General features: G+C 36.6%; 1 protein-coding gene across 1 annotated transcript in view; it reads left to right on the plus strand.

Annotated features, from left to right (window-relative positions):
* PLD5 (phospholipase D family member 5) overlaps nucleotides 1-27,065 on the plus strand; it is a 492,703-nt gene that overhangs the window by 195,325 nt on the left and 270,313 nt on the right. The window contains exon 2 of the mRNA XM_027122453.1: nucleotides 20,096-20,232. Coding sequence (XP_026978254.1) covers nucleotides 20,096-20,232 — 137 coding nt within the window. The remainder of the gene's footprint in view (nucleotides 1-20,095; nucleotides 20,233-27,065) is intronic.

A 27,065-nucleotide genomic window follows, 5' to 3' on the forward strand; every position in this document is an offset into this window, starting at 1 on the left:
TAGATGTGCATAGAAGGAAGGGTGGGTGACACCAGAATTGGCCTGCTCAGATGGAACTCTTCCATGAAATGGGTCACAGTTACACCCCTCCCCCCAACCCTGTAGTGGTATAGACCAATGGTATAGACCATTGGCAGGTATCACATTGGATTATACTTCGTTGTCCATCCTCCACAGTCCAGACCCATGGACTGCAAGTATGAGGGCCTTAAGGACAGAGTTAATTTAGCACTTTTCTATGTACGGGAAAATGCAACTTTTACGTTGAAAATTTCTCTTGAGGTGACACTCTCTTCAATTCTATGAAGGCTGAGAGAGCTGAGGAATTGCAGAAGAAGATTTGAAGTTAGCAGAGGATTAGTTCATGACCTTTAAGGAAAGATGTCTCCATAACACAGAAGTGCAAAGTGAAGCAGCAGGTGCTGATGTAGAAGCTCCAAGAAGTTACCAGTAGATCTAGCCAAGATAATTAATGAAGGTGGCTACATGAAACAACAGATTTTCAGTGTAGACAAAACAGCCTTCTATTGGAAGAAGATGCCAACTAGGACTTTCACAGCTAGAAAGAGTCAATGCCTGACTTCAAAGGTTCAAAGGATAGGCTGACTCTCTTGTTAGGGGCAGCCAGTGACTTTAAGTTGAAGCCAGTGCTTATTTATCATTTCAAAAATCCTAGGGCCCGTAAGAATTACATTAAATTTACTCTGCCTGTGCTCTGTAAATGGAACAACAGGGTCTGGATGACAGCACACCTGTTTACAACATGGTTTACTGAATATTCTTAGCCTACTTTGAGGGGTTCAAGACTTCAGTGGAGGAAGTAACTGCAGGTGTGGTGGAAATAACACGAAAACTAGAATTGGAAGTAGAGCCTGAAGATATGTCTAAATTACTGCAGTGACCAAACTTGAAGAGATGAGGAGTTGCTTCATGTGAACGAGCAAAGAAAGTGGTTTCTTGAGGTGGAATCTACTCCTGGTGACGAGGCTGTGAAGACTGTAGAAATGACAACAGAGTATTGAGAATATTACATAAACTTAGTTGATTAAGCCACAGCAGGGTTTGAGAGGATTGACTCCAATTTTGAAAGAAGTTGTACTATAGGTAAAAGGCTATCAAACAGCATTGCCATTGCATGCTACAGAGAAATCTTTCATGAAAGGAAGAATCAATTGATATGACAAACTTCACTGTTATCTTATTTTAAGAAACTGCTGCAGCTACCCCATCCTTCAGCAACCACCACCCTGATCTGCCAGCAGCCGTCAACTTCAAGGCAACACCCTCCACCAGCAAAAATATTGACTCACTGAAGGCTCAGATGATGGTTAGCATTTTTAGCAATGAAATATTTTTAATTAAGATGTATACATTTTTTTAGACATAATGCTGTTGTACACTTAATAGACTTCACTATAGTGTAAACGTAACTTTCATAAATACTGGGAAACCAAAAAATTTGGGACTCACTTTATTGTGATATTCACTTTATTGCAGTGGGCTGGAACCAAACCTACAATATCTCTGAGGTATGCCTGTACAGTGTCTGTCATTCCAAAGTTCCTGCCAGTTTCTTCTATTACCTCTATACTTAGAGCTCTCCTTTATAGCAGTTTGTGTTTTCCTTTGTGTGTCTTGGGCTTTGATTTCCTTGATGAATCTAATTTACAGTAAATCTTCAAATTTTTTGTCCATAGATGGTAACTTTTAGTTGTCAAACACTATTATAGAATTATCATTATCATTATTATAAGAGTTCTGTTCTTCATTTCTAAGAATTTTGTATAATATTGGGAGTAGGTTCTTGTGCTCCATTAAAATGTTGATTCAAACTTGAATTTTTGTTCTCTGTCCTGATATTTTAGAAAAGATGTCCTCTCTACTACATTGTTATCCTCTTTGATAGCTATTTTTGATCTCATAGTATTTAATTTTTTGCATGTTCGATTTTACAAATAAATGTGCTTCTGTGATGGGAATCCATGGGAAGGTGTATAAATAATAAATAAATATACAGCATTATAAAAAAAATCACCATTTTGATTTTTTAGCCCTTACCATTTTTTCCCTTTATTATTTATTCATCACTTATTCAGCAAATATTTATTGACCATGTCTGCCAGGCACTATGGATCTAGGCAAGATTCTAGAACTCAAAGAGCTCAATTTAGTGAAAGAGACCAAAAGGTAGAAAACTAATGCATGATCAGATAATGAATTTACATGTCCTTGAAAGGGAAATAAGCCTTTAGGTTGCTGTCGAAATAATTTTTATTACTGGTCTGGTTAAATAGTGAAATTTCCTAAAAGAGGGACACCCTTAATACCACTGGGACAATTCTAGTAGGCATAAAAAAAAAGCAGACTGTGTAGCTGAAGATTCATCTTTCAATTCAAGGCATGCTGAGGTGGATAGAGGACTTTTGCAGTAGTTGTAAGGATTTTGAAGAAGAAAACTGTTCCCTGTTGAGGTTAAGGCCATTGCAGATCCCTGCACTCCTTTTGCACAGAGTAGACATTAAATAAATATCTGCAAAATGACTGCAGTACCTTGGTTTGCTAGGTAGTGCATCATTAAACAATAGGGCAAAAAAATTGTTTTTTCTTAAATATTTTGTTCTTGTATCAGGGTAACACTGACCTCATAGAATGTGTTGGAAGATTCTCCCTCTCTTCCATTTCCTGGAAGATTTCTAATAGAATTAATATTATTTATTTTGCAAATGATGCCACCTAAACCTGGAGTTTCCTCTGTGGGAAGGTTTTAAACCAAAATTTCATTTTCTATAATTGATATAAGGGTCTATTCAGTTTACCTGTTTCTTCTTCAGTGAGGTTTAGTAATTTTATTTTGCAAAAGTTCATTTTATCTACACTGGTTAATTTCAATTTGTTCCTAATATTCCCTTAATATGCTTTTATTTTCTGTGACTTTATAGAGGTATCTTTAATTCGTGTCTTCATTCTTTTTACATATATGTATAGCTAAAAGTTTTCAATTTTATTGATCTTCCAGAAAAAACAGACTTTGATTTCATTGATTTTTTTTCGTGATTTTCTATTTTCTCTTTAATTGAATTCTGCTCTTTATTATTTGCATTTCTCTATTTTGAGTTTAACCTGCTCTTTTTTCTTTCTACATTCTTAAGGTAGAAACAGATTATTTAAGACCTTACTTATTTTCTAAAATATGTATTTAGTGCTATATATTTCCCTGCTGCATTTCCTTTGGCTGCGTCTCACACGTTTTAATGTACTGTATTTTTATTTTCATTCAGTTAAAATTGTTTTCTAATTCTCTTTTTGCGTTCTTTTTTTTTGGGGGGGGGGAGCAGCTACAGCAGTGTTTATTTATTTATGTAACATCTTTATTGGAGTGTAATTGTTTTACTTCGTTGTGTTAGTTGCTGCTGTATAACAAAGTGAATCAGCTATACGTATACATATATCCCCCCTCCTGCGTCTGCCTCCCACCCTCCCTATCCCACTCCTCTAGGTGGTCACAAAGCAATGAGCTGATCTCTCTGTGCTATGCAACTGCTTCCCACTAGCTATCTGTTTTACATTTGGTAGTGTATATATGTCCATGCCACTCTCTCACTTCGTCCCAGCTTAACATTCCCCCTCACTGTCTCCTCAAATCCATTCTCTACATCTGCATCTTTATTCCTGTCCTGCCCCTAGGTTCTTCAGAACCATTTTCTTCTTTATCTAGATTCCATATATATGCGTTAGCATACAGTATTTGTTTTCTCTTTCTGACTTACTTCACTCTGTACGACAGACTCTACGTCCATCCACCTCAATACAAATACCTCAATTTTGTTTCTTTTTATGGCTGAATAATATTCCATTGTATATATGTGCCACATCTTCTTTATCAGTTCATCTATTGATGGACATTTAGGTTGCTTCCATGTCCTGGCTATTGTAAATAGTGCTGCAATGAGCATTGTGGTACATGACTCTTTGAATTATGTTTTTTTCAGGGTATATGCCCAGTAGTGGCTTTGCTGGGTCATATGGTAGTTCTATTTTTAGTTTTTTAAGGAACCTCCATACTGTTCTCCATACTGGCTATATCAATTTACATTCCTACCAATAGTGCAAGAGGGTTCCCTTTTCTCCACACCCTCTCCAGCATTTATTGTTTGTAGATTTTTTGATGATGGCCATTCTGACTAGTGTGAGGTGATACCTCATTGTAGTTTGATTTGCATTTCTCTAGTGATTAGTGATGTTGAGCATGCTTTCTTATGTTTGTTGGTAATCTGTATATCTTCTTTGGAGAAATGTCTATTTAGGTCTTCTGCCCATTTGTGGATTGGGTTGTTTTTTTGGTTTTGAACTGCATGAGCTGCTTATATATTTTGGAGATTAATCCCTGTCAGTTGCTTCGTTTGCAAATATGCTCTCCCATTCTGAGGGTTATCTTTTCATCTTGTTTACAGTTTCCTTTGCTATGCAAAAGATTTTAAGTTTCCTTAGGTCGCATTTGTTTACTTTTGTTTTTATTTCCCTTTCTCTAGGAGGAGGGTCAAAAAGGATCTTGCTGTGATTTATGTCATAGAGTGTTCTGCCTATGTTTTCCTCTAACAGTTTTATGGTGTCTGGCCTTAGATTTAGGTCTTTAATCCATTTTGAGTTTATTTTTGTGTATGGTGTTAGGGAGTGTTCTAATTTCATTCCTTTACTTGTATCTGTCCAGTTTGCCCAACACCACTTATGAAAGGGGCTGTCTTTTCTCTTTTGTATATCCTTGCCTCCTTTATCAAAGGTAAGGTGACCATATGTACGTGGGTTTATCTCTGGGCTTTCTATCCTGTTCTGTTGATCTATATTTCTGTTTTTGTGCCAGTACCATACTGTCTTGATTACTGTAGCTTTGTATTATAGTCTGAAGTCAGGAAGCCTGATTCCTCCAGCTCTGTTTTTCTTTCTCAAGATTGCTTTGTCTTTCGGGGTCTGTTGTGTTTCCATACAAATTGTAAAATTTTTTGTTCTACTTCTGTGAAAAATCCTATTGGTAGTTTGATAGGGATTGTGTTGAATCTGTAGGTTGGTTTGGGTGGTATAGTCATTTTCACAATGTTGATTGTTCCAATCTAAGAACATGGTATATCTCTCCATCTGTTTGTATTATCTTTAATTTCTTTCATCAGTGTCTTATAGTTTTCTGTATACAGGTCTTTTGTCTCCTTAGGTAGGTTTATTCCTAGGTATTTTATTCTTTTTTGTTACAGTTGTAAATGGGAATGTTTCCTTATTTTCTCTTTCAGATTTTTCATCATTAGTGTATAGGAATGCAAGAGATTTCTGTGCATTAATTTTGTATCCTGCAACTTTACCAAATTCATTGATTAGATCTAGTAGTTTTCTGGTAGCATCTTTAGAATTCTCCATGTATAGTATCATGTCATCTACAAACAGTGACAGTTTTACTTCTTCTTTTCCGATTTGGATTCCTTTTATTTCTTTTCTGTTTCTCATTGCTGTGGCTAAAACTTCCAAAACTATGTTGAATAATAGTGGTAAGAGTAGGCAACCTTGTCTCGTTCCTGATCTTAGTGGAAATGATTTCAGTTTTTCATCATTGAGAACAATGTTGGCTGTGGGTTTGTCATATATGGCCTTTATTATGTTCAGGTAAGTTCCCTCTATGCCCACATTCTGGAGAATTTTTATCATACATGCGTCGTGAATTTTGTTGAAAGCTTATTCTGCATCTATTGAGTTGATCATCTGGTTTTTATCCTTCAGTTTGTTAATATGATGTATCACATTGATTGATTTGCATGCCTTGAAGAATCCTTGCATTCCTGGGATAGACCCCACTTGATCATGGTGTATGATCCTTTTAATGTGCTGCTGGATTGTGTTTGCTATTATTTTGTTGAGGATTTTTGCATCTATGTTCACCAGTGATATTGGCCTGTAGTTTTCTTTCTTTGTGACATGTTTGTCTGGCTTTGGTATCAGGGTGATGGTGGCCTCATTGAATGAGTTTAGGAGTGTTCCTCCCTCTGCTATATTTTGGAAGAGTTTGAGAAGGATAGGTGTTAGCTCTTCTCTAAATGTTTGACAGAATTTGCCTGTGAATCCATCTGGTCCTGGGCTTTTGTTTGTTGGAAGATTTTTAATAACAGTTCCAATTTCATTGCTTGTGATTGGTCTGTTTATATTTTCTCTTTCCTCCTGGTTCAGTCTTGAAAGGTTTCAATTTTCTAAGAATTTGTCCGTTTCTTCCAGGTTGTTCATTTTATTCTCATATAGTAGCTTGTAGTAGTCTCTCATGATCATTTGTATTTCTGCAGTGTTAGTTGTTACTTCTCCTTTTTGATTTATAATTCTATTGATTTGAGTCTTCTCCCTTTTTCTCTTGATGAGTCTGGCTAATGGTTTATCAATTTTGTTTATCTTCTCAAAGAACCAGCTTTTAGTTTTATTGATCTTTGCTATTGTTTCCTTCATTTCTTTTTCGTTCATTTCTGATCTGATCTTTATGATTTCTTTCCTTCTGCTAACTGTGGGGCTCTTTTGGTTCTTCTTTCTTTGATGGCTTTAGCTGTAAGGTTAGGTTGTTTATTTGAGATTTTCTTGTTTCTTGAGGTAGGATTGTATGGCTATAAACTTCCCTCAGAGCTGCTTTTGCTGCATCCCATAGGTTTTGGACTGTTGTGTTTCATTGTCATTTGTTTCTAGGTATTTTTTATTTCCTCTTTGATTTCTTCAGTGATCTCTTGGGAATTTAGTAGCGAATTGTTTAGGCTCCATGTGTTTGTATTTTTTACAGATTTTTTTCCTGTAATTGATATCTAGTCTCATAGCGTTGTGGTTGGAAAAGATACTTGTTATCATTTCAATTTTCTTAAATATACCATGGCTTGATTTGTGACCCAAGATATGATCTATCCTGGAGAATCTTCCATGAGCACTTGAGAAGAAAGTGTATTCTGTTATTTTTGACTGGAATGTCCTATAAATATCAATTAAGTCCATCTTGTTTAATGTATCATTTAAAGGTTGTGTTTCCTTATTTATTTTCATTTTGGATGATCTGTCCATTGGTGAAAGTGGGGTGTTAAAGTCCCATACTATGATTGTGTTCCTGTCGATTTCCCCTTTTAATGGTTGTTAGCATTTGCATTATGTGTTGAGGTGCTTTATGTTGGGTGCATAAATATTCACAATTCTTATATCTTCTTGGATTTATCCCTTGATCATTATGTAGTGGCCTTCTTTGTCTCTTGAAAAAGTCTTTATTTTAAAGTCTGTTTTGTCTTATATGAGAATTGCTACTCCATCTTACTTTTGATTTCCATTTGCATGGAATTTCTTTTTCCATCCCTCACTTTCTGTCTGTATGTGTCCCTAGGTCTGAAATGGGTCTCTTGTAGACAGCATATATATGGGTCCTGTTTTTGTATCCATTCAGGCAGTCTGTGTCTTTTGGTTGGAGCATTTAATCCATTTACATTTAAGGTAGTTATCGATATGTGTGTTCCTATTACCATTTTCTTAATTGTTTTGATTTTGTTATTGTAGGTCTTTTCCTTCTCTTGTGTTTCCTGCATAAGAAGTTCCTTTAACATTTGTTGTAAAGCTGGTTTGGTGGTGCTGAATTCTCTTAGTTTTGCTCGTCTGCAAAGGTTTTAATTTCTCCATCAAATCTGAATGAGATCCTTGCTGGGTAATCTTGGTTGTAGGTTTTTTCCTTTCATCACTTTAAATATGTCCTGCCACTCCCTTGTGGCTTGCAGTGTTTCTGCTGAAAGATCAGCTGTTAACCTTATGGAGATTCCCTTGTATGTTATTTGTTGCTTTTCCCTTGCTGCTTTTAATATGTTTTCTTTGTATTTAATTTTTGATAGTTTGATTAATATATGTCTTAGCATATTTCTCCTTGGATTTATTCTGTATGGGACTCTCTGTGCTTCTTGGACTTAAATTACTTTTTCCTTTCGCATATTAGGGAAGTTTTCCACTATAATGTCTGCAAATATTTTCTCAGTCCCTTTCTTTTTCTCTTCTTCTTCTGGGACCCCTGTAATTTGAATGGTGGTGTGTTTAATGTTGTCCCAGAAGTCTCTGAGGCTGTCCTCAATTCTTTTCATTCTTTTTTCTTTTTTCTGCTCTGTGGTAGTTATTTCCACTATTTTATCTTCCAGGTCACTTACCTGTTCTTCTGCCTCAGTTATTCTGCTATTGATTCCTTCTTGAGAATTTTTAATTTCATGTATAGTGTTGTTCATCGTTTTTTGTTTGCTCCTTATTTCTTCTAAGCCCTTGTTAAACATTTCTTGTATTTTCTCCATTCTATTTCCATGATTTTGGATCATCTTTACTATCATTACTCTGAATTCTTTTTCAGGTAGACTGCCTATTTCCTATTCATTTGTTTGGTCTAGTGGGTTTTTACCTTGCTCCTTCATCTGCTGTGTGTTTTTCTTTCTTCTCATTTTGCTTAACTTACTGTGTTTGGGGTCTCCTTTTCACAGGCTGCAGTTCATAGTTCCCCTTGTTTTTGGTGTCTGCCCCCAGTGGGTATTGTTGGTTCAGTGGGTTGTGTAGACTTCCTGGTAGGGGGGACTAGTGCCTGTGTTCTGGTGGATAAGGCTGGATCTTTTCTTTCTGGTGGGCAGGATCGCATCCGTTTGTGTGTTTTGAGGTTTCTGTGAACTTAGTATGATTTTAGGCAGCCTCTCTGCTGATGCGTTGGGTTTTGTCCTTGCTAGTTGTTTGGCTTGGTTTGTCCATCATTGGCGCTTGCTGGTTGTTGAGTGGGGCTGGGTCTTAGCATTGAGGTGGAGATCTCTGGTAGAGCTCTCAGTGTTTGATATTACGTGGGGCCAGGAGGTCTCTGGTGGACCAGTGCCCTAAATTCGGCTCTCCCTCTCAGAGGCTCAGGCCTTTTACCCAGCCGGAGCACCAAGACCCTGTCAGCCACACAGCTCAGAAAAACAGGGAGAAAAGAAAGAACGAAAGAGAAGAAAATAGAATAAAGTTATTAAAATAAAAAATTTAAGAAATATATTATTAAAATTTAAAAGTAATGAAGAAAAGAAGAGAGCTACCAAATCAATAAGCAAATCCACCCATGATAACAAGTAGAAAAAATAAACTGAGATAACCATATAAATAAGAAACTAGTCAGTCGCATACAGCAAACCCCAAGTCTACAGTTGCTCCCAAAGTCCACCACCTCAGTTTTGGGATGTTGTCTATTCAGGTGTTCCACAGATGCAGGGTACATCAAGTTTATTGTGGGGATTTAATCCACTGCTTCTGAGGCTGCATGGAGAAATTTCCCTTTCTCTTCTTTGCTCGTACAGCTCCTGGGGTTCAGCTTTGGATTTGGCCCTGCCTCTCCATGTAGGTCACCCTCTGGTGTCTGTTCTTCACCCAGATAGGATGGGGTTAAAGGAGCAGCTGATTCGGGGGCTCTGGCTCACTCAGGTTGGTGGGAGGGAGGGGTACGGAAAGCGGGGCAAGCCTGTGGTGTCAGAGGATGGCATGATGTTGCAACAACCTGAGGCATGCCGTGTGTTCTCCCAGGGAAGTTGTCCCTGGATTACGGGACCCTGGCAGTGGCAGGCTGCACAGGCTCCTAGGAGGGAAGGTGTGGATAGTGACCTGTGCTTGCACACAGGCTGCTTGGTGGCTGCAGCAGCAGCTTTAGCGTTTCATGCCAGTCTCTGGTGTCAGCGCTGATAGCCGCAGCTTACACCTGTCTCTCGAGCTTGTCTCTTGAGTTGTCTTACAGCTCACTGGTATTCTGTTCATTTTTCTTCTACTGTTTTTTCACAGTGTTTTCATAGAGTTTACTAAACTCTTCTTATGTTGTGTCTAATCTGCTATTAATCCCATCCAATGTATTTCTCAATTCTAGAATTTTGTTTTGTTTTATTTTAGTTTCTCTTTTTAGAATATAACAGTGGCTAATATGGTCACATTTTCACCCTGGCTAAAAGAGTCTATAGATGCATGGGTAATCCACTCAAATACAAATTTTAAAGTAGTAAACACATTTTGTCCAGTGGCTAGTTAGGCAGATTATGAAAGTTATCCAATGTCATATGGTTTTTCTTGGGCAATATATTTGTGCTAACCCAGTTTTCTCTTTTGAAAAACTATATGGTAGTAAGCTGTATACCATAGTAGTTAAAAGAGCATGGTCTGGAATTAAAATACCTAGATCTCAATTCTGGCTCTCCAAGTAACCTCAGTACTTTAATTTTTTATCATTGAATTGTGAACATAAATGAGATAATATGTTTAGCTGTTCAGTTAGTTCCTCATACATAGTAAATTTTAAAGAAATGACTGGATTTTTTCTCATATACTTTAATATAATTCAGTGAGCAAAAACTGATTTAGAAAATTAATTGATATTTGGATATGGCTTGTTGTGCCTGAGTTTTGTCATATTTCCAAGCATATATTATAAAATATAGATTATAAACTTTGAGTTTATTACTAGTGGATGAAATGTGCATTTTCATCTTATCATGAAATATTATCTTTAAAATACTTTTATATTTTTAATTGACATATAATATTATATTATTTTCAGGTATACAACATAATGATGCAGTATTTGTATATATTACAAAATGATCAAGGTAAATCTGCTTAGTACCTGACACCATACATAGTTACAAATTTTTCTTTCTTGTGATGAGGACTTTTAAGATCTACTCTCTTAGCAATTTAAAAATATGCAGTACAGTATTATTAACTGTAGTCACCATGCTGTACATTACATCCCCATGGCTTACTTATTTTGTAACTGGATGTTTGTACCTTCTGACCTCCGTCACCCATTTTGCCCACGCTCTGCTCCCCAACTCTGAAAACCACCAGTCTATTCTGTGTATCTATGAGCTTGGTTTTGTTTTGTTTCGGATTCTACATATAAGTACAATTATATAGTATTTGTCTTTCTCTGTCTGACTTATTTCACTTAACATAATGTGCTCCAGGTCCATTCATGTTGTCAGAAATGGCAAAACTTCATTCTTTCTATGGCTGAAATATATGTATATTTTCTTTATCCCTTCATCTTTTGATGGACCCTTAGGTTGTAAATAATGCTGCAATGAATATGGGGGTTGCATATGTCTTTTTGAGTTAGTGTTTTCATTTTCTTCAGATAAATGCCCAGAAGTGGAACTGCTGGATCGTATGGCGGCTTTTTTTTTTTAATTTTTTGAGAAATCTCCATACTGTTTTCATAGTGGCTGTACCAATTTACATTCCCATCAACAGTGCCCAAGGGTTCCCTTTTTTTCACATCCTTAGCAACACTTGCTATATCCTGTCTTTCTGATAATTGCCATTTTAACAGGTGTGAAGTGATATCCCATTATGGTTTTGACTTGCATTTCCCTGATGATTAGTGATGCTGAGCATCTTTTCATTTATCTATTGGCCATCTGTATGCCTTCTTTAAGAACATGTCTTTTCAGATCTTATGCTCATTTTTTTAATCAAATTGCTTTTTCTTTTGTGTTGTATAAGTTCTTACATATATTTTGGAGATTAACCCCTTATCAGGTATATGATTTGCAAGTATTTTCTCCTATGCAGTAGATTGCCTTTTTATTTTGTTGATGGTTTTCTTTCCTGTTCAGAAGCTTAGTTTGATGCAGTCCCACTTGTTTATTTTTGCTTTTGTTGTCTTTGTTTTTGGTGTCAGATCCAAAAATCATTACCAAGACTGATGACAAGGAGCTTACCACCTATGTTTCCTTCTAAGGATTTCGTCGTTTCAGGTCTTATGTTCAACTCTTTAACCCATTTTGAGTTAATATTTGTGTATGGTGTAAGGTAGTAGTCCAGTTTCATTCTTTTACATATGGCTGCCCAATTTTCCCAAACTATTTATTGAAGAGACTGTCCTATCCCCCTTGTGTATTCTTGGCTCCTTTGTTGTGTATTAATTGACCATATACATGTGGATTTATTTCTGGACTCTGTGTACTGGTCCATTGAGCTATGTGTCTGTTTTTATGTCAGTAGATACTGTTTTGATTAATACAGCTTTGTAATATAGTTTGAAATCAGGGAGCATGATGCTTCCATCTTTGTTCTTCTTTCTCAAGGTTATTTTGACTATTCAGGGTCTTTTGTGTTTCCTTACATATTTTAGGATTGTTTGTTCTGTTTCTGTGAAAAATGCCATTGCAATTTTGATAGAGATTGCATTCAATCTGTAGATTGCTTTGGGTGGTATGGACATTTTAAACAATATTCACTCTTCCATTCCATGAGCAGAGAATATCTTTCCATTTTTTTGTGTCTTCCTCGATTCCTTTCATTAATGTCTTATACAGTATACCTCATTTTATTGTGCTTTACTTTGTTGTGCTTTGCAGATATTGTGTTTTTTACATATTAAAGATTTGTGACAAGTTGGTCAGTGCTGTTTTTCCAACAGCATATACTTATTTCTTGCCTTTTGTCACATTTTGGTAATTCTTGCAACATTTCAAACTTTATATTGCTATTTATTTGTTATGGTGATCTGTGATCTTTGATGTTACTATTGCAAAAAGATTATGACTCACTAATCAATCACCTTACTGGAGAGCTCAGATGATGATTAGAAATTTTAGCAATAAAGCATTTTAGTTAAGGTATGTACTTTTTTAGATATTATGCTATTGTACACTCAGTAGGATACAATTATCTGTAAGCATAACTTTAATATGCACTGGGAAACCAAAAAAAATTGTGTAATTTGCTTTATTGTGATATTCACTTTATTGCAGTGGTCTGGAACTGAACCCACAATATCTCTGAGGTATGCCTCTGGTTTTCAGTTTACAGATTTATCATCTCCTTGATTAATATTATTCCTAGGTATTTTATTCTTTTTGATGCAATAGTAAATGTGATTGTTTTCTTAATTTCTCTATTTAATAGTTTGTTATTAGTGTATAGAAACACAATAGGTTTTTGTATATTGGTTTTGTATCCTGCAACTTTACTGAATTTGCTTATTAAGTCTAACAGGTTTTTTTTGGTGGAATCTTCAGAGTTTCTATATCTAATATCTTGCCATCTGCAAATAGTGAGAGTTTCAATTTTTCCTTTCTAATTTGTATGCCTCTATTTTTTTTTCCTCACCTAAGTGCCCTGACTAGGACTTTCAATACTATGTTGAATAAAATTGGTTAGAATTGGCATCATTATTTTGTTCCTGATATTAGAGAAAAAGCTTTCAGCTTTTCACCATTGAGTATGTTAGCTGTGGGCTTGTCATGTATGGCCTTTATTATGTTGAGGTATGTTCCTTCTGTATCCACTTTGTTGAGAGTTTTTATTATAAATTGATGTTGAATTTTGTCATGTGATGTTTTTGCATCTATTGAGATGATCATATGATTTTTTTCTTCATTTTGTCAATGTGGCATATCACATTGACTTGCAGATGTTGAACCATCCTTGCATCCCTAGAATGAGTTCCATTTAATTATGGTGTATGATCTTTTAATGTATTGTTTTGTTTTTAAACTTTTAATTTTATATTGGAGAATAGTTGATTAACAATGTTGTGATAGTTTCAGGTGCACAGCAAAGCAACTCATCCATAGATAAACATGTATCCATTCTCCCCCAAACTCCCCTCCCATCCAGGCTGCACATAACATTGATCAGAGTGCTATACAGTAGGTCCTTGTTTATCCATTTTAAATATAACATTGTGCTATACAGTAGGTCCTTGTTGGTTATCCATTTTAAATATAGCAGTGTGTACATTAATGTATTGTTGAATTTTGTTTGCTGATGTTTTGTTGAGGATTTTTGAATCTACATTCATCAGGGATATTGGCCTATAATTTTCTTTTCTTGTGGTATCCTTGTCTGGTTCTCGTATTAGAGTAATGCTGGCCTTGTAAAATGAGTTTGGAAGTATTCCTTCCTCTTCTGTTTTTTGGTTTGAGAAGGATTCATATTCTTCTTTGAATATTTGGCATGATTTACCAGTGAAGCTTTCTGGTCCTGGACTTTTGTTTGTTGGGTGGTTTTTGATTAGTAATCAATCGCCTTACTAGTAATTAGTCTATTCACATTTTCTGTTTTTCATTATTCAGTGTTACAAGTTTCCATTGCTTCTAGTTTGTCCAATTTGTTGGTGTATAATTGTTCATGTTGGTCTTACGATCCTTTGTTTTTCTATGGTGTTAGTTGTAATGTCTCCTCTTTAGTTTCTGATTTTATTTGAACTTTCTCTCTTTTTTTTCCCTCAGTGAGTATAGCTAAAGGTTTCTCAATTTTGTTTATCTTTTCAAAGAACCAACTCTTATTTTCATTGATTTTTCTATTATCCTTTTAATCTCTATTTCATTTATCAATATTTCTGCTTTGACCTTTGTTATTTCTTTCCTTCTACTAACTTTAAGTTCGTTTGTTCTTTTTCTAGTTTCTCAAGGTGTAAAGTTAGGTTGTGTATTTTTGTTTCTTGAGTTAAGTATTTATTGCCATGAACTTCCCTCTTACAAGTGCTTTTGCTGCATTCCATAATCTTTGGTATGTTGTATTTCCATTTTCATTTATCTCAAGGTATTTTTTAATTTCTCTTTTGCTTTCTCCATTGATCCATTGTTTTTCCATTCACTAGTGTGTTTTTTAATCTCCAGATATTTTTGAATTTTCCATTTTTCTTGTTAGTGATTTTTAATTTCATACCATCATGCTCAGAAAAGATGTGTGATATGATTTCCATCTTCTTAAATTTATTAGGACTTGTTTTTTGGTGTAACATATGATCTATCCTGGAGAATGTTTCATGTGCACTTGAGATTTTTCCACTCTTTTTGTTGGGAACACCAGGTCTTCCTGGACCCATGCTGGGTTAGGGATTGTTCCACCTGCTCCTTTCAAGTGATTCTTTTCTGGTCTTCAGGTAGTTTCCTTATACACAAGGAGACCCTGAAGATTTCCACAACTCCTTCTATGTGAAGATCTCCTCTCATTAGTACTCTGTCCTGTGGACTCTAGCTGATTTGGCCTTTCTAAAATCCCAACTTTGTCTCCTCAACTTAGAGAGATTGAGTGTTTCCAGTCTTCCCCTTTTTGTGCCATGGTGTGGAAGCTCATTCAGTATGTTCTGATACTCAGTTGGGCACTCTGAGTTGGTGATATACTTTGGGAAGTTATTGGTATATATAGCCAGTGCAGACCTGGAAGTAAAATACCTCAGGAAGGGGTTACAGAGGGAAAAGAGAAAATCCTAAGCTAGAACCCTAAGGAGCAACAAAATATATGTGGAGAGTTAAGTGATAATTCTTCTAAAGTGATTTTCAAAGCAAAGCCCTTAAGTACTTAGAGCTTAGAGTTTCTGATACTGTTCCAAAGTATGGCCATTACTTAGGAGTTGATAAGTCATTAGCTAAGATTACTTTGGATCTTCTGAGTATCCTGTTTTCTGGGCACATATCTAGGCACTCAGGATAGGAACACATCTAGAATCATAGGAAAGTCCTACAGACTCAGGAATGCCTTGTGTCCACAGCTTAGAGTCAAATGTCCAATCTTCATTTCTACACTAATGGACCACCATGAGAATTTGTGAACCAAAAACTAACAATAATAATAAGATAACCATAGCTAAGGAGAAAATGAAGTCAAGAAAAGAAAAAAAAAGAAAAATTTGGATCTAGAAAACAGATCTAGAGACTTGAGGTTTTGAGACCTAAATTAAATCCCTGGACTGTCTCCAACCAACTGGTTGGGTCACCTTGGACAGTTCGGTAACTAAACGTCTTTGACTTAGTTTGCACATCTTTCACATGGAGAATAATTGTACCGGAACTTCCAGCTTTGTGGGCATTAAAATCTACATACATAAAAGTGGTTACTTTTAAAACTTTGCCATGATCTTGTTCCAAAAAAACTAGTCATGGTAAATGAATGAAAAATAATATGAATAATTTTAATTTATGGTTAATTTTTGCTTATTTACATTTTGCCTCTAGGTAAAAATTCATTTTAAGAGCTTGTCAAATGGTATATAAGCCCCAAGTTGGAAACATAATACTTCTAATTTTAAAATTTAATATTCTTTTCTCATTTAGAGGTTATACACCTCTTTTCTGTATTGAGATAAAATGTATTTGATAAGGATATGGTATTCAAATATTTTCAAAGTTAGCATAATTAGATTTATTTCTTAACCAAGCAAATAAGTCTTTTCAAAATAGCTTCAGTGTAAAGTACAGTGAAAAGAACTGATTGTCACTAATAATAGCATTTCAAATATTGTTTTCTTTTAATAGGTTGAGTCATCAGTGAAGTTTAGGTTGTAATCATGTTTATGGGTTCTCTTTAAAACTTTGCTTCCCTTGATTCAATTCAATACAAACAAAAAAGTGTGTTTCAAATCAATTCCTGAATGATCTGAAATGATCTGTTAAGGATTTGAAAATGAATAAATCTCTTAGTAACCTGGAGTTTGGTCTCATTTACAAGACTCCTATGCTGTCATTTGAACAGAATCTTTCACTTTTGATGAGTTGGAAAATAAATGAGACTAAAGAAATTAGTGGTATGATCTCTTACTGTTATAGTACATTGTTTCAAGGAGACGTCTGAAAATGAATATCAGAGTCTGAATTTCTCTTATTTGACAAACTAAAATGAAAATAATAAATGAAAATAAAATGAAAATAGTTCAATTGTTCATTTTAATAAAAGTTGATAATATAGAATTGAATCAATAGAAGTGAATAGAAATTTGTGAGGGTTATTACATCAAAGTACTTCAATAGCACACATATTAACTAGAATTCTTATTTACCGTTTTATCATAAAAATCAGAATAGAGGGAAAGGAATCAATGTTGTTATAGAGGAAGCATTTAGTATTAACTTCAGTAGGATTCATTCATTGAGCACCCACTATGTATCTGACATGGTATATTCATGCTGCTCTCTCTAGGATTCTTTCTGAGAAAATATTTAATTATATTGTCCTAGGTTAGAGGCTTTTCTGGACTGGATTAATGTGAATATCATTACATTATTTCAAATCTCTCTAAAAGCTTTTTGTTTGTTTCTATTTATAATTTATATAGAGAAATGGATAAAATGGGGAAAATGTTTAATCTTTTTTTTTCTGTTGTAAAATGAGTGGCTTTGAAGGAAAGTTTTGTGAGTAAGGGAGACAGTGATTTTTCATGCAATGAAATACTGTACAACAATTTAAAACTATGCTTTAAAAGAATATTTAATATATTAAAACATGATTACGTGCAAAAAGTAGAATGTAAAGCTATATATAGCATGCTATAAATATTATCAGATTGTTATATAGGTAGATGTAGTATAGGAAAGAACCAGAAGAAAATGTTAATGGCAATTATGTCTGAGTGGGAATCTGGGTGATTTATTTTCTTTTTCATACTATATACTTTCTCAAAATAGTTAATAGCAGACATTTTCTGATCGTACAAGTAATGAGTATCATTAAATAAATAAAAAGTAAAGGGCAGAAGACAGTTTATTCCAAAATTTAAAAATTTTTTGTTTAAATAATTGTTTAAGCCCCTATAAAGAAAATAAATCACAAGATTAACATTTAGATTAATAGAGTGTATTTATCATTATCCCTTTAATGTTTGAAAATAAACTACTACAGGCAGGTGAATTTGAAGGATGAACATGTATTAAGTAGCGTTTAGTAGAGATGACACTTTGATACGTCCAAGTGTGGCACCTGAACCAGGAGCATCAACATATCCTGGGAACTTGTTATAAATGCACACTTTTGGGCCCCACCCCAGACCAGGTGATTTAGATGCATGCTTAAGTTTGAGAAATGCTGCTTTAGAGTTTTGGATTCTGAGACTGATATAGAACAATTTCTGAATTTTATCCTAGAAAACTTCCATCTCACATTTCTTTTCTCTCTTTTTGTCTTATTTCTTCCTCTCGTTCTCTGTCTCTGTCTCTCAGCCTTTCTCTTACACATAATTGCATTTTTTGTTGTATGTTTTTTGTTTATTCATATTTTTACCTTGTTTCCCCAAAATATTTGAGACAGCTTACAGAGGTGCATATACTACAATATACTAACAACAGCAAACACTCATTTAGTGCTATTTTTCAGGTACTGTTCTAAGTACTTTACATAAAGTATCTCATTTAATTTAATTTTTAGTAACAGCCCCATAAAGGTAGTTGTTGTTATTATTATGATGCCCATTTTACAGACAAGGAATCTAAAGCATAAAGACCAAATAACTTGCCCAAATGCATACAACCAGTAAGTGGCAGAGTCCAGGCAATCTTTTTCCAAAGTCTGAGCCTTCAGCTAGTTTACTGTGCTGCTTCTTAAAGATAAAATTAGTGAAGAATTGGGGATGAATGCCAAGTAAACCTATTCTGCAGAGTTTTACAGAGTTGGTAAGCATGGCCCATGAATTGCCTCTAGCTCCCACAAAGAGTGAAAAAGAATGAGCTATAAGATTTACAGTCACCAAAATGTGGAAATAAACCCATTTTCAGGAAGGTCACTGAGAGAAATACCTCTAGTTGCTCTCCATCCTGAGAAATATTCATTGTGATTTAAATTTCATTCATTCACTCTGTATTTGTTTATACAATAACTATCTCTTGAGCACCTTCTGTTTGTTAGGCTCTTTGCTCGTTGCATGTGGATGGAAAGAATAAAACAATCCATGCCTTAGAGAAACCCAGAGCCTAGGGTTAAAGAACAATGGTGTATCTTCCTTGGGCTTTCCCCCACTTCCTCTCTGAGTGTGCCCGTCGGAGAAGAGCATAATGACAGGCAAGAATGGACTTGGAATAGGTTCTACTATGAGAGAAGACCTGAGGGAGGATGAGAAAACACTAAAAGGAAACAACCATTTGATCTGTAGTGCCTGGTCACAGACATTATTTCCTGACTACGTCTTTCTCTGTAATCTGTAACCTGAGGCTGCCCCTGGACAAACTGGACTTTAGGAGGTTCCTTGATTCTTTGGAGACTATGTGGCTACAGGGATGAAGGGCAAGAAGGTGGTAGGAGGAGACAAAGCCAGCTGGTTTTAACAAAGCTCTGAAATGTGTGTGTGTATGTGTGTGTGTGTGTGTGTGTGCGCATGCGCACATGTGCACGCGTGTCTGTGTATGTATGTATCCTATCGCTAAGAAAATACTTCTGGCTGCCTGGTCAAAGGTCACCCTTACCCCTTCTGAAAATAGTTCCTAGAAGCTGCACAAAGACTTAAAAATTCTTCTTTCTCCTCTCCTCCCCATCCAGATTTACCTAATAAATTGAAAGCAGGCAAAATTATTTGTCCCAGTGGTCATGGCTTTGCCTAGTTAACATGGCCTTATCTTACGCCACCTTTGACCGTGAACCCCTGGAGATAGGGATGTCTTGAATTCCAACACTTGGGCCTAAAGATAAGGATGTGATTTTCTTTGACCACCTGGAACTTGAGCTTGTGTTTCTAAGTGAAAACCATATCAAGAGTGTGAATGTTGGTTAAGATTTTATTCAGTGTTTTGAAATGAATGATGTTGCCTAATGACCCATGATGCTGGGATCTGATAGATTTAATTTTCTGATCAAAGTGCAGAATTCATACTGACCACAAGGGCATCTTTCCTGAAGTCATCATGCCATAAATATCTTAGAGCAAGATGAGATGGGAAAAGCAAGAAGATACAGAGTTTGAATGCAGTTTGCATAGAGTTTGGAAAATGGTGGTAATAACAGGGGACAGAGAATAATTATTGAGCCACCCTGTGTTTCATGTTTAATTTGCAATAATGAGTCTTGTAGTGATCTGTTCTGGACTACTTTTGATTAGAAAGAAGAGCAAATTCGTTTGGAAATCTTGATGCAGCATCTAAATTATTTAATAGATTCTAACATATTTGGCAGGGATTTGAAAGCTATGTTGAGGAATAAGCATAAAGGTCTTAGGCATTTCACCCAGAGAGCGGCCCTTCTCTGGCAGTGACAAAACTAATTATTCCCCAAAGGGTTTTGCCTGGAACTTTGAAAAGCTGCCGCATCTTGAGTTTCCTAAGCAAAAGGTGCTTTACTTACTTTTCTTTTTCTTCTTTCTCTCTTGCAGTCCCAGCAGAAGTGCATCGTCATCTTTGCACTGGTGTGCTGCTTTGCCATTCTCGTTGCATTGATATTTTCAGCCGTGGACATCATGGGAGAGGATGAGGATGGGCTCTCAGAAAAAAATTGTCAAAATAAATGTCGGTAAGAGGTAACAAACAAAAATTTAAAAATTCTCTTTTAGGGAGTGGGTGAGAAAGTTAAAGAGGGTCCTCGAGAGTGGAGAGAAAAATATCATAAACACACATGGTCACCCAACTTCCCACTGGGTTAAACTGAGACATGACTCACTGTCCACTGATGCTCTTACTTTTATTTAGACCAAGGGAATAAAAATGAGTAATGATTTAATTCACTTTACAGTTTGGGCATATTCTGTACAAAGGAGTGGTTGACAAAATGAAATTTTGTAACAATCTGCATCCTGGACACCACTGTGTATGAGGTTTTGATTTGTTCCATAATGAGCTTGGCAAAAATGAAGGCCCCAATGGACAAAGGACACCATGCTAGTTGTTATTTCAATTAGAAATTAAACACACATCTCAGGAAAAATTCCCACTTAAAATTAGGGATTAAATAAATAAGCATGTCTATGAGAAGACACAGGTCTCCTCAATCTGTCCCAATTTAGCACAAAATTTATTTTTAATCCAGAAATTACAACAACTTTACCATTATATTTCTGTATTTTTTCTCTTCAAGTACATTAAATAACATTTCCCTAGGGTCACTTCTGACTGCACAGCAGTCACAGCATGGTTTTATCCACATAAATCTCCTCATCCAACTCTTCCCTGAGCCCTACTTTATTTTTTGAGGTTGGTAGGAGAATGTAGAAAAGTACCAAGAGGGGGCAGAGAAGTAAGAGGCTTATTTTTATGTACATGTTGCTGTAAAGCCGAAGTGAGGCCATAAAATTACAATGGTTATTATAACTTAGAGCTTATAATGAATTTTAAATGTTATTTTTCCCTTTGGAAAGCATTAGTCAAAGTGCCCCTCTTTTCTAGCTTCAAAGATCAACCACAGCCTCCTAATGTATATGTGAGTTTTTATCCTGGATATTTTGCCTTGAGGGTTCAATGTCTGACAGAAAAAAAAAATCTGGAAAAGACAATTGAAATTTTGGGGGTTTTAACCCATGATACATTATAGTTTAATTACCAGGCAACAGTATTATACAGAACAAAGGATACAAGAGAGAAATCAGTATACATTTTAGATTTTTTCCTTCATGTTAGATAGGTGTTCCTAAATATGTTTGTTTCCCAGACTGAATTTGGGAGAAAAATTATATTGGGATTATAAGGAAAGCAGTAGAAAAACAGCAGGTCGTCATCATCTTCCTCCTGATCACTCCATCTTCATCAATACCTTGTGCTAATCCTGTTACATGACAAATATAAACATTCTGTGGGTAAGGGTCCAGTGACTCATACTTCCTCAGTGGAATGCCTCTACCCCTCTCTCTCACGTCACCTGTAATGAAGACTGCTGAGTACTTTACATGGCAAACCCCAGAACCTAGAAAGTAATTTTGTAAAGGTCAAACTATGATGACTTCCTAAAGACAAAATACCCAGGGCCTTTTAGCAAACATTGCCAGATATTGGTAGTTTTCAACAAAAAAGTTGGAGGCCTTCGAATTATGCCTCTTTTCATTTGGGAGAAGCTATAATTTAATCTAATTTTGATTTTTTAACTCATACAACTGGAATATCAGTCTGGTTATTTCTTCTATCTCAGTCAATAACTAAATCCGGCTGACCCAACATTGTTTCTCCCTCCATCTAGAACATATTCTCCCAATTACCCGCTATGCTCCTGCTTCCTTTCCCCTGAGTAGTTGGAATCACTACCCTGATTACTTTGTTGCACCCCTACATGCAACTGTCTTTTCCAGAACTTGCAGCCCCTCCAGATCTTCCTCTCTTCTACAGTCTCTTCCCCTATGTCTTGCATTTCTGTTCTCCTACATTCTCAGCCTTGTAATAGGCACTTTTGTATATCTGCCCGGGTGGCGTCTGGCTTCCTCCTAACATCCTGAGAAGCTTTTGCTTTTTCTCCTCTATCCAAAGCACAGGGTGGAGGCAGGGCAACTGCAATTCCTTACACCCCAATCCAGTCCCAGTCTCCAGTGGGACAGTCCATTGCCCCACCATCTTCCCTCAGTCATTCTCATTTTAATTTGATGAACTTTTCTTACATCAGCCACTGTCTCCTTATCACCATAGGCAACGTTACCTTCTACCAGGACTCTCTCTCTCCTTCTTTTGTGTCTGGCTAATAGATCTTCCAGCGACCAGTCCCATCCCTTGCCACTGTCCTTAGTAACTGTAAAATTTACTTCCAGTACCCTAACCTTACTGTTTTTAACCACCTCAGGTCAATAAATTTAATGTCCACTTTGCCTTTGCACCTGCTAGCAAACTACTGCACCTCCCAGGTAGCCTAATGTAGTGAAAGACCATGGACTTTGAAATTTGAAAGATCTGGATTCAAATCTATATTCTACCACTTACTGACTCTGTAAACTTGGGCAAGATATTAACATAATTATGTCATTCATCACCTTTTTGCAGAACAACAAAGGACTGAACAAGGAGTTACACCATAGTTCATGAGACAAACATAGTGATTTTCTGTGGTCAGAAGTGCAGTGGGAAAGTCAGAGGAGGTTTGGGGGAGTGGCCTGACAGAGTGGAAAGAGGAAACCTGTCCTTGGTCGCCACTTCACTCCTGATAAGTTATGAAAACTATTTTAGTTTTATTTCCCTTAAAAGTGGTGGATTAAAAAAAAAATCTCTCTCACAGGGTTTTATGAGGCTTCAGTAAGTTGTATAAACCCATAACCAAGCTGCAGGAAGCTCATAACAAGCAATATATAAATGTCAGCCCTCTCCCTGTCCGTTCCTAAGAGTGCAGAATCCCCCTTCTCTATTCACAGCTAGCTTCCTATTCCCCCCACTTTGGCACTTATCCTGAATCTACTCTTTATCTTGATTTTAGTTAGTCTTTGGTTCTGTGGAGGTAAACAAAGAGGACAAACATATGAGAATGAGCGAAGTAAACATGAAAACAGATGCTATTTATTCAGAGCTTGCTATGGCGAGTCAGTTCGCCTCAGTCATTTGTGCTTTAGCAGAGACTCAGAGGCAGGCAGAGGAGGGGGCAAGCTTCATAGTGGTGTGGCCTAACTGGAGGCTGTTGGCCTGGGGGAGCTGGAGGTGGGCTAACTAGATGCAGGCATCCTGCATGATGGGTTAGGGGTACATACTTGGCTTTCTCTGGTTGGTCCTAAATTGGAAGTAGGGACAAAAGTTAGGGAGGCTACCAGTTATTAAGTTATGGCCATTTTGGTTTCAGAAGTTATTGTTTAGCCTCCTGGATTATTACTAGAGATAGCAGTCCTACTTCTTACAAGTCTGCCTTATAGCAGGCTGGGCTGGTTATTAGAGACAAGAAGTTGGTTTCCTGGGCAGGTTGCTGCAGGTTGTGACTCAGAGTTCTACTGTATATATATATATATATATATATATACACACACACACATACACACACAAATATATATATGGACTGGCCATTACTGATTTGCATATTCAGTCTCCCGCTTCCCTAAACCTCCTCCTATACTATCAGCCCCTTCTGTTTTAATTTTCTTTTTATCCATTTGCTAGACCATGACCAATGTGTCTGTGATACTTCCTGAAGCATGATGTAGTCTTACTTGCCTCCTTGGATCTTGTGTCTCAACCATGCTGCCAGTTCTTAAACTGGTTGACTCCTAGTTCCACCCATCCTTGCCCACAGGGCAGCCTCAACCATTGCTCCAACCTCCCAGCAGCCTGCAGAGAGTGAGTTCCATGTTCTTCAGTCCTAGGTTCCTCCAGGCAAGAATGCCCCCAGTAAAATAAGTGACGTCATTTGGAGATGCACCCACTGAGTACGCTGGAGCTAACATAGACCAGAAGGCAAAACTGCCAATCTGCAGAAGCTCTAGCATGCCAGTCTCAACTTACTCCTTCTGTACAAAGTTGCAGTCCTCCTCTCATGACCTTTTCCCGTCATAACCTTTCTAGACTCTATCTACCCTCAAGGTGGCACTGAGGAGGTCACATGGTGCTCAGCTTCCAATTAACATTTACTTCACTCACAGAGTTTTCTCTTTATGTTCTTCTCCTTGCTGAGCAAATGCTGCTTGCTCGGTGCAACCTTTGCTGAGATCTAGCTACCTTGTAATTAAGCTCCTTCTGTGTTTGTACCTCTCCTCACTCGTGAAAGTTGAAAGAGTACAAGACATTCTGCAGTCTGTTCGTGGCTTCACACTGTTTTGACAGCCTCTTTCCAAGGTCTCCTCATCCAGTGTACTCTTTTCTAAATATATTACTTTAATTCATTTTGTCTCTACTAACTAGCCTAGATACCTTTCTGTCCTCTGAAAGAGTCCCACTCCAAATCATACTGCCCACTCAGTGTTTTCCCAACTTTTATATGTCTTTCTAAAAAAATGTATCTCCTTATAAATAATGTCCTATTTGTGATTTATTTTTTCCTGACTTCTTATTTTATTTCTCTTCCTCTTTTTATTACTTAGCTTCGATAATACTCTAATAGTAGAATAATGATACCCTTGATTATAGTTTTCCATACAAATCAATAAAATAACTGCTCTAAACTTATCTTCCAAAGTGCATTTCAACCAACCTCAGTTGTTATGCCCAGAAGCAAGATCTTTTGACCTCAGTAAGTGACTTGGACCTATTTCTCTGTCTCTCTGTACTGAATTTATGTGTACTTTCCATCATTTCCCAGTGTGTTTTTAATTGCTGATCCGGTCTTTATAAATATAAACCTCCACGTCACTTGATTACCTGAAGGAGTAAAAGGCAAAATTTCTAGTTTTCACTAAGAAATTATATTTCATTGGCCTCTGGGGCAACACTGGAGAGTCAAGAATGGCTTCAACTGCCAGTTTAGATTGTATACATCCTGTGTTTTGGCTATTTTATGATTCACTAGTGCCCCTAATTATTATTTTACACCATTCCTGCAAGAGGTAACCATGCACTGTGAAGTTGCCCACGTGTCACATCCTCAGGGACCAGTAGAGATGCTGGAGCTTACCTCCCACTGCTGCTCCCACACAGAACACCTGCTCACCTTGGGACATTCACCCATTCAGATGACAGGCCTCCATTTTTCATTTTACAGCTACAGCTGTCTCTCCTCTCCTGGAGAAATCCTACGTCAGTTGTTTTGGATTGTTACTGGCCCACTTATTAGAGAGATCATTAGACACTTACTAGAAAAGGGACTTTTCTTTACCACACCTCCTGGATAAATTCACACAGAACGAGTTTGCACCCTGCTTCTCTTCCATCTCAGGCCCAATTCCCATAACATGGTAACTAACTTCTGTAAACCCTCATTAAACAAGCTGAGTAAACATAAAATTTTGGGTGGGCTGTCATTGACTTCTAAACGTATTGATGGACGCTTGCCACCTATTCTATCCAGATAATTACAGCAGCCCTTGCTCCTGGACTTCCTCCCACTTGCCTGTCATCCTTCTAAATCAGTTCTGTGTCTGGGTGACTACTGCCCTGGTTGGGCCCACTCTTGCCCAGAAATCTGCCTATCCATTTTAGCCTGTGCCCATTTGGTCTGAAGCATGAAGGGGATGGACCAACTCGGTCTATGTATATAATCCCCACTATTCTGAACCCAGTAATTTCCTTTCACCCTAATGTGAATGGACTTGGGTCTGTTTAAAATGTAACACGTGTAATATTTTAGGCTGGGTAATTAATGTATAAGTTACCACAGTGGTTCTCTAATAAGGGGTGGCCTAGACCACCAAGGTTTGGCTACAGAAAGTATAGTAAGGGCCGTAATAGGGCATCCCTTCACACACACACTTTATGTATATTTTCTAAATTTTACAATTTCTCTATTACAAAGCTGGCTTCTCTATTTTATGTTTTTCACATCTTCTGAATTTCTTCCTCTGATCCATTATTTACTTACTTAAAATAATACACTATATCCATAGCTATATCTATATTTCTATTAATAACTCAGTTGCAGCTCCAGTATAGGACATATATCATTTGTATCATCAATATACAACATTTCCAGAAGATAGTATTGTGAGACCTCTTTAGGCACTGACAATCACCTCCTAGTATTTTGTACTTTCTCATTTAGTGTCATGACCTTAGAGCTATCTTAACAGATACAACTTGTTCCAACAGACTTTAATCATTGTTTTCCCTTTTAATGCCCCAATTTTTATTCTTGGCTAGTAGGAGCTGTCTTTTGTACATGTGCAATGTCTTTTGGACATTATTCCAGATATCTCTGAGAGCAGCCTTGCATTCTGGCAGCAAGAAGCTGTTTAGTCCCATTTTGAATTTTCTGGCTCTGGGACATGGTACTGTCTACTCTCTAATGAGCCATGGTTCCTTTCATGGAGGATTCTATTAAATGTCAAAACCCAAGCTCTAAGGGTGTCATTAGATTGTCCCCCAAGGGTATTGGTGATAGATAACAATGACACTAGAGGAAAAGCTTTTTAAATTGCTTTTGTGACTGAGCAATATTCCTTCACCCTCTTTACTTTCCTTCCTTTCATATTATAGGAATAAGAACATGGACTGTAGGAGCCAAATTTCCTGGGTTTGAATTTGGCTGTATTACTTAGGAGAATTGCAATTTTGGGCAAGTTCCTCAGTTTTACTATACCACATTTTCTTCAGCTATATAATGAAGACAGTTATTATGTCCTACTTGAAAGGTTTCTGTAAGGACTAAATATGTTAATACAAGTACCTTTCATATCTGTCATATGATAAATGCACAATAAATGTTGACTGTTCTTTTTTAAATTTTAGGTTTTTTTGGAGTATAGTTGATTTACAACGTTGTGCTAGTTTCAGGTGTACAGCAAAGTGAATCTGTTATACATATACATA

Source organism: Aethalodelphis obliquidens, unplaced genomic scaffold (assembly GCF_003676395.1).
Source record: "Aethalodelphis obliquidens isolate GAN/ISIS:26980383/991018 unplaced genomic scaffold, ASM367639v1 scaffold24, whole genome shotgun sequence".
NCBI lineage: Eukaryota > Metazoa > Chordata > Mammalia > Artiodactyla > Delphinidae > Aethalodelphis > Aethalodelphis obliquidens.